Raw genomic sequence first — 13,899 nt, 5'->3', positions numbered from 1 at the left:
ATAAAAAAAACACTTTATTATAATCCTATTATTAAAATTTATATACTTATAAGTTTTTATAAAGATTGTATTATATCTTATAGGCAAACTAGAGTTTATTAATTACCCTAGATTTAGTTTATCAGTTGCCTTATATTATGCTAGCGTTCTTTCATTTTCTACTAAAATTAGTTCATCAGTTGCTAAACGACGTAAGGGATGCCATTAGGGTAGCTCTTTAGAGATATTAAGGTTAATTAACCAGTCTTATCTTTAAAGGTACTTTATTATCTTTAATATATTAGCTTAACTGCAGAGGACTAGGAGATAATTCTCTTCTACCTTTTAGTTTAATCTGCCCTATATAAAAATAGTATAGAGGGTTTATATATACTTTATATTTAAGTATCTATTCTTCTTTAGGCTTTATATAGAAATGAGAGTATTAGTTGGCATGTAAGCTATTAGGATTTAATGTTTTTTTACTTAATCCTAAATAAAGTTTTTATCTTTAAAGTATATCTTCTTTCCTTTTCTATTTTTATTTTTATTTATTTTATTATTTACTTTTTTTTTTTATTTTACTATTTAGGCTTACTGATGGTTATTAATAATAATAGTGCTATTTTAAAGTCACTTATCTCTTATATATAAAACGATAGATAATAGTTAATAATAAATAAAGCTGCTTTAGTTTTAGTAAAATTTCTAGCCTATAGATAATTTAGTTTAAAAATATATAGAGATTAAGGTTTTAGTAATTATTAGAGTCTTAAATAATAAGTGTAGATTTTAAGTGTAAAAAAAGCTATATAAATTATATATAAAATTAGAAGCAGAGAAACATAACTTAAATTAAATATCCTGCAGGGATTATTATCTGTTATAAGGACTATAACTAGATTAAGGGGGTATAGTCATTTAGGGGTCTTTACTAAATAGGGCTAAAATATAAATCTGCTACTTTATATAAATTAAGTGCATTATTAATAAGCTAGCTATATATTAATATAAAAAGAGGATTTTACTATTTTATTTCTTTTCCCTTTCTTTCCCTTCTTTCTCTTTTAAGTATTCTTAACTTTAAGTTTTAACTTAAGTAACTTAAAGTATTTTACATTAATATCTATATTATTATTTATAATAAATAGGCCAGATAATAATAATAATACTATTTTCTTTATAGATAAATTTATAGCAGTATATAAGATACTTTAAGACTAAACTGTAAAGAAATTCTTAAAGCTATCTTTAATATAATATAAATTTATATTTAATTAATACCTTACTTAGCCTAGATAGATTATTATTAAGGAAGGAGATAATAATAATATAATAAATCTAGAGATTATTAATAGAGTTTTACTGCTTTAAAAGCTATTTATAGGCAAGAATAAAAGAGGGAGGTAAATAGTAAAAAAGGCTTATAAGGTATATTACAGTAAGAATATATTTTAAATAAAGCTATACTGGCTATATAAGTTTTAGTCTAATTAATATAATTTTAAAATAATATAACCTATTGCTCTATTAGTTTAATGCCTTATTATTAAGACAGACCTATATAATGGCTATAATATAGAAAATAATAATAATAATAACTTATTTTATTTTTATAATAGTATTAATAACAGTAAGGATAATAGGGATATTAACTAAAATATTTAACCTAGTAAAGACATTATAGTAAAATAGACCTAAAAGCATTTAAAGGATCTCTTCTTATTTAATAATATAAAAGAAATTATACTTATACTTTATAAAGGTAAGCCACCTAATAGTAATTATATAATAATGCACTAAACTATTATAGATATATCTATTTTAATTAAATAGTTAATAGAATTTTTTAGTAATTGTTTTACTATTTAGAAATAGCCTAAAATTAAATTATATCTAGCTATAAATTTAGTATCCTATTAAAACAAACTAATAGATCTCATAAGATAGAATATAAAAAAGGGCAGGGCCTTATTTTAGTAATATATATAAATAGATATAGAAAGATAGACATATAAGCTAGCTACAGTTATACGCCTAGTCTAGGTTTATCTATATTATATTATCTTTATAATTATATAATAGAACTTTAAATCCTTAATCTTAACTTAAAATAGTTAGAAATAAATGTATAACCCTAGTTAAGGTACCCTTATTATTTATAATCTATAATGCATTAATTTTCCTTTCCCTATCCTATCCTTACTATTATCTTAGCTTTATAGTTAGGCTTTCTTGCTAGAGAAGTTAACTATAAATTAGATATAATTTTATTTTCTTTTGCCCTTTTATTTTTACCTATACCTTAAATAGGTAAAACTGCCTTTTCTCTTTTATTTTATATTATATAGAAGCTAATACATTATATTTATAGTTTACTATATCTCTATTTCCTATATAAATAAAGTACTAATATAATATTATTAATTATATATAAAATAGCTAAAATATCAGTTAACTTCTATAAGTAAATTATAGTAAACTAAAGTTATTACTTATTATTTATAGACTTATAAATAAGTCTATTCCTCTAATTAACTTAATATTATCCTAAATAGCTTTCTCTTTTACTACTGTAATTACTTCTTCTTAAGGCATATTTACTTTAGTAAATATATAAATAGCTATAAATACTAATAATAATAATTCTATTATCTTTAGCCTATTTCTGCTATCTATTATTATTATTACCTCTAGAATCCTTATTAATCTTTTATAGAGTTAAAGCTATATCCTATAAAAAGAAACCTCCTGCTATAGTTTTATGCCTATAATACTTTAAGATACAGTAATATAAGTAATGCAAAAAAATATAGAAGTTAATGGCCTTACCTTAATCCTAGCTTAATAACTTTAGATTTTATACCTATAGGTATAAAAACTTAATTTATACTATTACTTAATACTTAATGCTTAGTACTTTAAGGTAGTAACCATCTATTTATATCTTAAGGTTAAAAATTACTATTATAATAATAATAATAATAATAATATATACCCTATCTTCCCTATAACCTTCTACTTTATACTCTAGAGTTAAAAACTTTAGGGCTTTTCTTACTTATATAACAGAAGGTAAATCTATTTACTATTTATAAACATTTAAGACTAGCAGTTTTCTACCTTAAGATATAAACAGTATATATTAATAATATAATAATAATAATAACCCTACCCTTTTGGCCTTTTAGCCTATTTCTTAACCCTTACCTATATCTAACCCTATCTCTAAACTACTAGCCTCTTTAAGGCATTACTTTAATTACCTATTATATATAATAATTAACTTTACTATCTTGCCTACTTACTATCTTTCTTAACCTATTTACTAAATAAAATCTACTAGTTTATATAGCTTCTCTATATAAATTATAGCTATAATCCCCTTAATATTAATACCTATTTTTAGTTTAGTTATTACTGCAATTTAATAGCTTACTTAACTATTTACTTAAGTTAATTAAGCTTTTATATAATCCTTTTTGCTTATACTGCTATAATAAAACCTATAGTTAATCTCCTTAACTATAGCCTTATACTGCTTTTTTAAGTAGTAGTATATTACTTCCTTTTAATAACTTATTATATCTCTATTTAGTTACTTAATTACTTTAGCTATATACTTTTTTAATACTCTCTTTTTAGGCTTAACCTACTAAACCTAATATTAATAGTTTAGCTTAACTATATAGTCTTATATTATAATTACTGACTTTATTAGTATTTTACTGTAAAATTAATCTTTTAATATAATAAGTAGTATTACTATTAGTAATATAATTAAATAGCTAAAGTAATATAAGCCTATTAACTTATTAAGCTTAGCCTAATAATTAATATTTATAATAACTATATAATATTTATTAATAAAAATCTATTTTAGTAGTTTTATATATAATAATCTATTAGTATATTTAAAAAATTAATTATTAAAAATAATATTAGTACTTATAACTATTAATTATACTGCCTGCAGTACCTCCTTTTGCTTAGCACTTATTAATATTTAGTATTATATATAATTAATACCTATTGCTATTACTTATATTATTAAGTTATCTATAAGTATAATATATAGTATAACTATAATACTTATGCCTATAAGCTGCATTACTGCTAGCAGTATAAATAGTATACTTTTTTTAGCTTTTATTAGTAATATATTAATTGCTATTTAATCTATTTTAAGTAATATAATTGTCTATATACTTTTAGCCTGCTTTTTAAATTGCTAAGTTGCTTTTAGCCCTAATAGTATTTATAACCCTTTAGCTATATTATTTTCTATCTTTTAAGTTACTTTTTAAGTAGTCTTTTTTTACTTATAGCTTTACTGCCTTATTACTTAACTATCCTGTTTATACTTTAGTGCATTCTTTTTACTTTTTTTATTTTTATCTTTCTTTTTTATACTACTTTTCTTTAAAAATTAATACTAAAACTTACTAATTTCCTTAAAAGTTATAATTATTTTTAGTTAAAGCTTGCCTAGAAAGCCAATATATATAGTATAGTGCTGCCTTATAATATATATTCTATATATTAACTGCAGATCCTATATAATATTCTAGCTTCCTTTATAGTTAACTGGCTTACCTATAATTAAATTAACCTTAATATTATTATCTTTATCTTTATTCTCTATTTAACTATCTAGCTGCCTTATAATAAGCCTTTAGATCTTCTGCTCTATCTTAATAGTAATTACTTAATACTATCTTACTTTAATTCTAACCTTTATATTAGCCTGTATTATATATATAAGCTTCCTGCTTAGCTAATTAATATTCTATACTTATAAGCCGCTATCCTGCTATATATACTTTAGCTAATTGCTATATAGTTTAATAAGCTAATACTTCTGCCTTAATACCCTTTCTGCTAGGATTAATTATAATATATATACTATAATTATCTGCCTAATTAAATTAGGTAAAAACTATATTACCTTTTGGCTATTATTATAGATTGCTTTTATTTTATTTTAGTTTATAATAAGTATAATCTGCCTATTTAATATAAATATATTATAAATTAGCTGCTATAAGTTATAATACTATAGTATTACTACTTCTAGCCCTTTATCTAAAAGCCTGCCCTATATATATATAAATATATATAATATCTCTTAAAATAGCTATAAATTGCAGAGCTATATTCTAACTTTTTACTATTTCTACCGATTTTATACTATATTCTATATTAATATTTCTATTAACTATATTATCTTTACTGGCTTGGGCTTTAACTAACTATTCTTTAGGTTACTTATAAATAACTGACCTGCTTTGAGCTGCATTATGCTATTAGTAATCTGCCTTATATTAATTATTTTACTGACTTTCTGCTATAATCCTCTAAATAGTCAGTTTAATATCTTTTATGCCTTTATAACTTAACTGTAGAGTATATAGATAAATTTTTTAATATTAACCTCCTTATTTATATAAAATAGTGCCTCTTTATTATCTACCTACTATATTAATAGCTACCTTTCTATCTTTTAATAATGCCCTTTTTTATATACTATTTACCTAATAATTATACTAATAACAGTATAACTACTAATATATATCTATATAGTATATTACTTCTTAAATAAAAGCACTACCTTTACTTTAACCTTATCTTAATCTTATAGCTTATCCTTAAATATAGCCTCTAGAAAAAATAGCTAGGCCTATTATAATATACTAGCTAATATACCTATATATAAGTGCAGCTCTATATAGCCTAGCAGATATTACTTAATATTAAGTGCTATATAAAAGTATAGTAATAGGTTTATATATAAATTCCTATTAACTTTTATTTTAATTAAAAAAATAATAAACTAAAATATAGCTTAATTAAGTGTATTATATATTAAACTACTTATACTGCTATTATTAAACTCTTTATTATACTTACTAACCTCTTTATCTTTTTTATTATTAGTATTAATATTTCTATTACTATAAAACCTACTATTTTAGCTATTAGGGAATATATCTTTTTAAAGCTTTTTATTAATATTATATAGTAAGCTCTACTACTTATTTATAAACTAAATAGTCTAGCATTTAAATGCCTCTTTATATTTAATATAATATAACTTTTAGTAAAAGCTTAATTAGTAATAACCTATTAAGTAATATTTAATTATTAATGCCTTCTTTTCTTTTTTATTAAATAGTATATTACTTAGACTTATTGCTATAATACTAATAAGCCATTATAGCATTTCTATTAGTATACTATTAAGTTACTAACAGCAGCAGTCTACCTTATGGTTAAAGCTCTGCCTAAATTAATTAAGTAATACTTATTTACAGATTACTTGCTTATTTACTTGCCTAGCCTGATTTTCTGTTATTGCCCTTTTTTATATCTATATAGCTGTATTGTAGATATTAAGTAAGTCCTAGGAGCTAAAGTGCTATACCTAATATAGCCTCTTTACTTATAATAAATTACAGTTAATATTTTCTTTTAAGTTGCCTTTCTGTAGTTATATAGTATCTTCCTCTTTTAATTAAGCCTGACTTACAGTAATAAGCTTATTTATAGCGCTTTAACTTCTGGTATTAGCTATATAGGCTATATTGTCTAGGCCTTTAATATTACTGTCCTCTTAAATAATTTAGTATTGTATATAATGCCTTTCTATTTATATCTATAGCTGTATATTAGTTTATTGCTCCTTTACTGCTTTATGCCTTGCCTCTTTTTAGTGGTAGATAATATTATTTTATATAATAATAAGATATTAGTATGCATTATAGCTATATCTATATAAGATAGTAAGTTACTTAATTATCTGGCTATTATCTTTAGGTATTGTAGTAAGCTTTAGGTTAGCTAGTTTAAGTAAACTGTAGTAGTCTTTAATATCCTAAAGTACTTAATCTTTTAGTTAATGCTTCTATTAGAAATGTAATTTAATACCTAGGCCTGGCTAAATAGCAGCTTAATATAACTGGCAGATTAATATCTAATAGTCTTAATTAAGCTATATAATATTCTCTATTATAGTTTAATATTGCCTATTTTTATTTTAATAATAAATAAAAATAAGTAATTATTATAAGTTGCTTATATTAAGGTTAGTTTATTTTATTTTTAAGACTGTTTATTATTTTTAATATATATTTACTTTTTCTATTATTATAGTTATATATATTTAGCCTTAAACTTTAAGATAGTAAAGTTATTTCTTTTTAACTATAGCTACCCTACCCTAAACTGTATTCCTGCTTACTATATACACTTTACTAAAACTATTACTTAATAGTCTTATTTACTTACTATATATTAACTTATATCTATATTCTGCCTTTACTGGTTTTTATTAAAACTATCTAGCCTATTTTATATTTATTCAATATTAACACTTTATTTAAAATTACTATATTTATCTTACTTATTTTAATAAGATTTAATTTATTTACCCTATATTTAATATAATATTATATTAATCTCTTTATTATTAATAATATATTTATTTATTTAATTCTAGGTTTTTACTTAAAGTTACCTACCCTATACCTATACTAAGACTATATAAAACTTATAACCTTAAAAGTATAAAGAACTATAGCCTTAAGTTAAAAGGAGGATTTAACCTTTTACTTTCTTACCTAAAAGTTAAGACCTAAATTAAAGAAAATAGTTAACTTATATTAAGTTTAGCTAGTTATACTAGCACTTTTTACCTAACCTACTGTAATAACCTACTAATATTTATACCTAAAAGATATATATTAAGCTAGCCTAAAGGGCTAGCTATTAAGTAAGTTATATTATATACTAGCTAATATATAAACTTAAATCCTTTAGTAAGTACTAAAAAGTAAGTATTACTATATAATATAGTATTTAAACTTAATAATTACCTAAAAGTTAAGACTTAAGTTAAAGCTAAGTAAGATCTATATTACTATCTTACTATAATACTTAAATATAGGGAGTATAAATTATCTAGTTAGTAAGTAGCTATTAAACCTATAAATAAATTAAGTAAGAAAAAAGCCTTTAGAATAAATAGTAATAATAGAAATTTTATATTAAATTATATACTAAAGCTATTAAATAGAGTATAAAATGGCATTTTATTTATTATATTAGCTATAAACTCTATAGTTATATATAGGGTAGAGAGGATAGAAATATAAGGGGTCTATCTATAACTACTTAATTATAGATATAGAGAAGGGACAGTATAAATAAGAGAGGTTAAAAGGGGGGTTAGAAGGGGGGTACTATAAGAGGCTTAAGTAACCTTTAGGCTATAATATATAACTGCTGCTATATATAAGCCCTAATAGTTAATTTTTCTTTTAATAAAGGCAGTAATATAGTTAGCGCTTTATGCCTTATTTTAGTCCTTTTTATAAAAGGGGCTAACTAACCTATTTTCTATTACTAATATTAGCTTAAGACTGCTAGAGGGAATTTAAGTAAGTCTCTATTTAGGTAAGCCTTTAATCTCTTTAGGTACCTTAAGGCTATAGGAAGGAAATAACTATTTATATAAAATATACTATTTACTTTTTATATATACTATACCTTATTATTTTATATATTATAGAAATTACCTTATATATTAAGTTAACCTATTAAGGTTTACTTAATATATTTACTTTAAAGCTCTTTATTAATATTTATTAAATAGGCTAAGGCGCTAATATAAGAGAAATAAATAGTAATTTCTTTTTTAGTTTAACCCTATTTATTTAGACTGTATTAAACCTTAATACTATTATAAAGAAAGGGCCTATATAAATGCCTTAATAATATATAAGCTAATCCCCTAAAAGCCTTTATTATTAGTATTAATAATAGAAATATAAAACTAGTTAAGCTTATATCTAGTTAGTAGTATTAAAGCCTTAATACTACTAACTTATTTAAAAGAGGCACTATAGTATTAAATACTATTACAGTAAAATCTTCTATAGTAGGTTATTTCCTTAATGCCTAATTACCTTATTATACCTTTAGATCTATTTCTATTATTAGTAATTAAAGGTTAAGTTAAACTTATCTGTATTACCTTAGCCTTAAGAGGTCTATTAGGCTTTTACTATTTAGTAATTAATATTTACTATTAGGACTTTTATTTAATATTACTTAATTATAGAGTAGGTATCCTCTATATAATATTATACTAAAGTATATACTTTTAAGAGAGATATAAATATATATTCTTTATTATAGAGGCTAGAGCCTTCTATACTATATAGAGTTATATTATAGAGAGTTATTATTAAGCTTTTATAAAAAATAGACCTAAATTATATATATTATAGATATAGTATATAGAAGGGAGAATTTAATCTCTACTTAAAATTATATTAAGTTAATAGAATTATATTTAATATATATATTAAGACTTTTATAAGGACTGTATATAGACTTTCTTTCTCTTTTAGGTCTTTAATAATCTGCCTACTTATTTAATAAAATAGCTAAAAGAATAGGCTATTAAGTATTATTAAATTATATATAGCTATCCTAAAGGGAATTACTTTTTATTTAATATAATTAATATTATTTAATATTATACTTTTAGTTAATTCTATTTATAAATTATTATATCTATATAATATAGGTAGTTAAAAAACTAAAAAGTAGCTATAAGGCTTTAAATGCCTTAATTAATATTAATAATCTCTTTTTATATACCCTTTAAAACTATTTTAATAAGCTATATATTAAAACTGCCTTATAGATTACTTTTTATTTTTTATAATATTTATTTATATAGATAAATAAAAAAATTAACTTATAGCTATTAAATTATAAAACTATTTTATATATATTTTTTAAAGAGTAACTTAATAAATAGCTTAAAATATAATAAATTAAATAATATAAATTATATTTTTATATAACTGCTATAATAAGTATTAAAGGTATTTAAAGTTTAATATAAAGTAAATAAGTTTTAAAAGCATTTTTATTATAAAATATATATAATAAAAGGTTAATTATAGTAAATTAAAAGGTTAGCCTATAGTAAATTAAAAGATAGGCTATAATAAATTAAAGAGTTAAATAGTAAATTAAAGAGTTAAGTAATAAATTAAAAAGTCTAGCAGTAAATTAAAAAGTTAAGTAGTAAATTAAAGAGTTAAGTAATAAGTTAAAGAGTTTAGCAGTAAATTAAAGAGTTAAGTAGTAAATTAAAGAGTTAAATAATAAATTAAAGAGTTAAGTAGTAAATTAAAGAGTTAAGTAATAAATTAAAGAGTTTAATAGTAAGTTAAAGAGTTTAATAGTAAATTAAAAAGTTAAGTAATAAATTAAAGAATTAAAAAGTAATTTAAGTATTTATAATTAAAATTAACTTTAATATTTTAAATTAATTATATATTATATTAGCTAACTTTAAGTATAAAGCTAATATAGATTTTAATTAATTAGCTATTTAATTTAATATTAAATAATTAAATATAAAAATTAAAGTAAAATTACTTATTTTAATAATTAATTTATAATAAATTATTTATAAATAATACTTAAGTTAAAAATTATAAGCTACTTTTTTTAAGTAATATAACTTTTTAATTTATTTTTTAAGGTTAAAAACTTTTAGTTTTATTTATTTATTTTATATAAATATTTAAAGCTATATATTTTAGCTTTATTAGCCTACTTTTAAATCCTTTTTTAATATTATAACTTAAGGCTAACTTAACTTTTAGCATTTTTAGAAATAAAAGTTATAGCCCTATTTAGGGTTAGTTTAATACTTTTTATTAGCCTATATCTATTTAATAATATAGTTATTTAATAATATAAAAGTCCTTACTTTTTTTAATTAATTATAGCCTTGCCCTAACTGGTAGTATAGCTAATATTACTACTAGTTTAGTAATTAAAGATATTAAGACTTAAAGGCTAAGTTAAAATTAAAGCTCTATTTAGGTCTTAAAAGTTAAGCCAGTAGCAGTATTTCTTAAGCACGATATATAGAGGTTAAGGCGTTCTGGCCATTAGAGTCAAATATCTGCCAAGGATAACTTTACCGCTAGTCGGGGTTTTATAGTTATGGTAGACAGGGCATATTGAGTTTCTCTTTTTAAAGGTTTGGATGCAGCTCGTTTAGCGTCCGTCAATTATTGCGTGCTGTGGCTGCAGCTTTGGCGCCTTGGCAAGACATAATTTATTCAATTCGACGAGCTGACCTGCGTCCTTATTTGCTTCTTGAGTTAGCGTCGCCGTCACATCTCACAGTCTTTGTGATAGGGGAATGTCGTGTCGCTGGACGGGACTTGGTACAGTCATCCAGACTATATGGAGAACGAGGCTTGGGAGTTGGAGAGAGGGAATCCCCCGGAGTGACGTGGGTAAACAAAATGAAATTTGATGGATGGGAAAATAGATTGATGGAGATGTATCGTTGGTGGGATGAAAGAGGAAAACTTGGTGTTGACCGAGGGAACTTGGTGCAGTTGCCTACATCGCGCCGTGGATTTCCAAGAGTGCCGTAAGGGGGCAAATGAGTTGGGATTTGATGGAAGCAAGGGCTGATTGAGGGAAATGCGTGGTTTGTTGATGAGATGATTGCTGGAGAACTTGGTGCTGATAAAGGATGAGGATGATGAACGAGGACGAGGACCATGCAATAGAAGGAAGCCCAGGCCAGAGACAAGACGCGTTGACGCGGAAGGCTTGGTCGCTGGGGTGCTTACCGCGACTGCTCGTCGTTTAACTATAGGGTATCCAAGCCCACCAAACGCCCCTCTCTGTCTAATAGAGATATTGCAAGACTACCTTAGTTAGCGGGCCTACTTCTGAAAACGAGAATAACAACTTATAGAGCATTCATTTTACATAGCTGGAGTTTTTCTAGGTATGCTAGTTTAGGCTATCTACTGTTATATTAAGTAAAATGGTAGCAAATTCGGCTTATGTACGTGCGCGACATGGCAGCTCAACAAGCATCATCATTGCAAATACGGTGAGGGAGGAGGAAACATGATTTTTTTTACCTACCCTAGGTATTTACTTCAAACTCACTTTCCATACCCACACCGGCGTCAATGTAAGAAATCTAGCGAGTTTCCACTTGGCCATTCACGTAACCACCTGCCTATGGATAAAAGACATAAATACAGCATAAGCGCCCACTTCTATGTACTTCATTTCTGCCACCTTTTTTCAGCGACAATGGCTTCCCCAACGCCTTTTATCCTACCAACGCTACCAGAAGAAGTGCGCGAAGCAATCTACGCACATCTGGAAAGCGGCGATGTCAAGAATCTACGCGCAACATGTTCGGCAATGGCAAAGCTCATCCCCTTGAGCTTTGACCGCGTTTATATCTCAGCCAACTCTACCAATCTTAAAGTGTTCCGCGCAATTGCAGATGATGAAACCATCCGCCACCAGGTCACTGAGATCGTGTGGGACGATGCACGCTTGACTGCTGGACCAGAATTGGAAGAAGATCGGATGGAATACGAAGAAGACGGCGTCGACCCAGATGATGTCGTGACCAACAATGGATGCCCCCTTTGGTTCGAAAAGGGCCGGTCTGATTATAGAAATGATGGGTCTTACATTCTTCCTGATTATCTCATGGGTATTGAAGAGTCCTGGGCGTATTACAAAGGACTACTCGAAGATCAGCGCCAGGTTCTCGCGTCTAATGCCGACATCAAGGCTTTCAAGTATGGCCTGCAGCGATTTCCCTCGCTTAAGCGAGTGACCATTACACCCTCCACTCATGGGAGAATACGAAACCCGCTCTATAGAACACCTATGATCAGAGCATTTCCTCGTGGTTTCGATTACCCTTTGCCTAAAGCATGGCCTTGGTATACTAATGAGCTGTCATCGCCTGTTGATGTGCTCCCGTGGGTGTCGGACGACAGTAGTCCCCACCAGGAGATGTACGGCCCCGATTGCACTGTTGAGAACTACAGGGCTAAATGGCGTGGATATCGGGTAGTGACTCGAGCCCTGGTTGAGCATGACGATCATTCTATCACCGAACTGAGCATCGGGGGTCATGAAATTGGAAGTGGACTGAACTGCCGTATCTTTGATCAACGCTGCGTCGAGTATGATGATCTAGTCACACTGCTGAAGCGTCCTGGCTTTCGATATCTCAGTCTTGATCTTTTCACGGGTGTTCTCGAGCGCGAGGACTGGGAGTCATATAAGAGCGGACTCCTTCACGATGCTTTAGCTCAAGCAAAGGATCTTGAGCACATGTGCTTACGCAGTACCATGGGGATCACCGGCGGCTCAAGCGAACAGCTTGATTGGAAAGATATCGAGAAATATGCCTTTCCGCTTCGGACTATCTTTCCTGTTGATCAGTGGCCACGGCTTCGTCATTTCGGCATCTCTAATATGCTCGTACAACACGATGACTTGATAGAACTTCTTTCCGCTCTGCCACGAACTCTCCGATCTGTTGAGTTACGCTATTTGGCATGGGGAAGTCTGGATCATGGAACTAGGGAGCTGCTGCCTAGTATGCGCGATGTCCTTGACTGGCGATCGAGGCCAGTCGAAGAAAGACCCACGGTCCACATGATCGTTTCTGGGATGCCATATGGCCAAGGAGATGCGCGCGGATGGTATGTCGAGATTGATGAGCTTGTCCAATCGGTTTTGTACGGAGAAGGGGGCAATCCCTTTGTGGAGCATCCGGACATCATATATCCTGGCCAAGGTGGCGTTAAGCGGGATATATTTAACCCTACTTTCAAAGTGCCCCATGTTGATAAGAATTTGTGGCTAGTTTAATGGCAACCAATAATTATTCTCATACATTTAGTACTCTTTCAACGCAAATCATTATATATACGCTCAAAGAGGCACCATATCATAGGCTCTTTAAACAGAAAAAGTCATATTTCCTAATATTGCAAAACTATGTACAAGAGAAATTATAAGATACCATTAAAGGTGGTCTTGCCT

General features: G+C 26.6%; 1 protein-coding gene across 1 annotated transcript; it reads left to right on the top strand.

Moving 5' to 3' along the window:
* Positions 1-12,135: 12,135 nt before the first annotated feature.
* Positions 12,136-13,725, top strand: FFUJ_12110 (uncharacterized protein; the record flags this gene model as incomplete). The annotated part of the gene is made up of 1 exon (XM_023571087.1): positions 12,136-13,725. The coding sequence occupies one exon, from the start codon at positions 12,136-12,138 to the stop codon at positions 13,723-13,725; it is 1,590 nt and encodes a 529-aa protein (XP_023438090.1).
* Between the last annotated feature and the right edge of the window lie 174 nt (positions 13,726-13,899).

Source organism: Fusarium fujikuroi, chromosome FFUJ_chr11 (genome assembly GCF_900079805.1).
Source record: "Fusarium fujikuroi IMI 58289 draft genome, chromosome FFUJ_chr11".
In the NCBI taxonomy this organism is placed as follows: domain Eukaryota; kingdom Fungi; phylum Ascomycota; class Sordariomycetes; order Hypocreales; family Nectriaceae; genus Fusarium; species Fusarium fujikuroi.
This window is presented reverse-complemented; position numbering and strand designations above follow the sequence as displayed.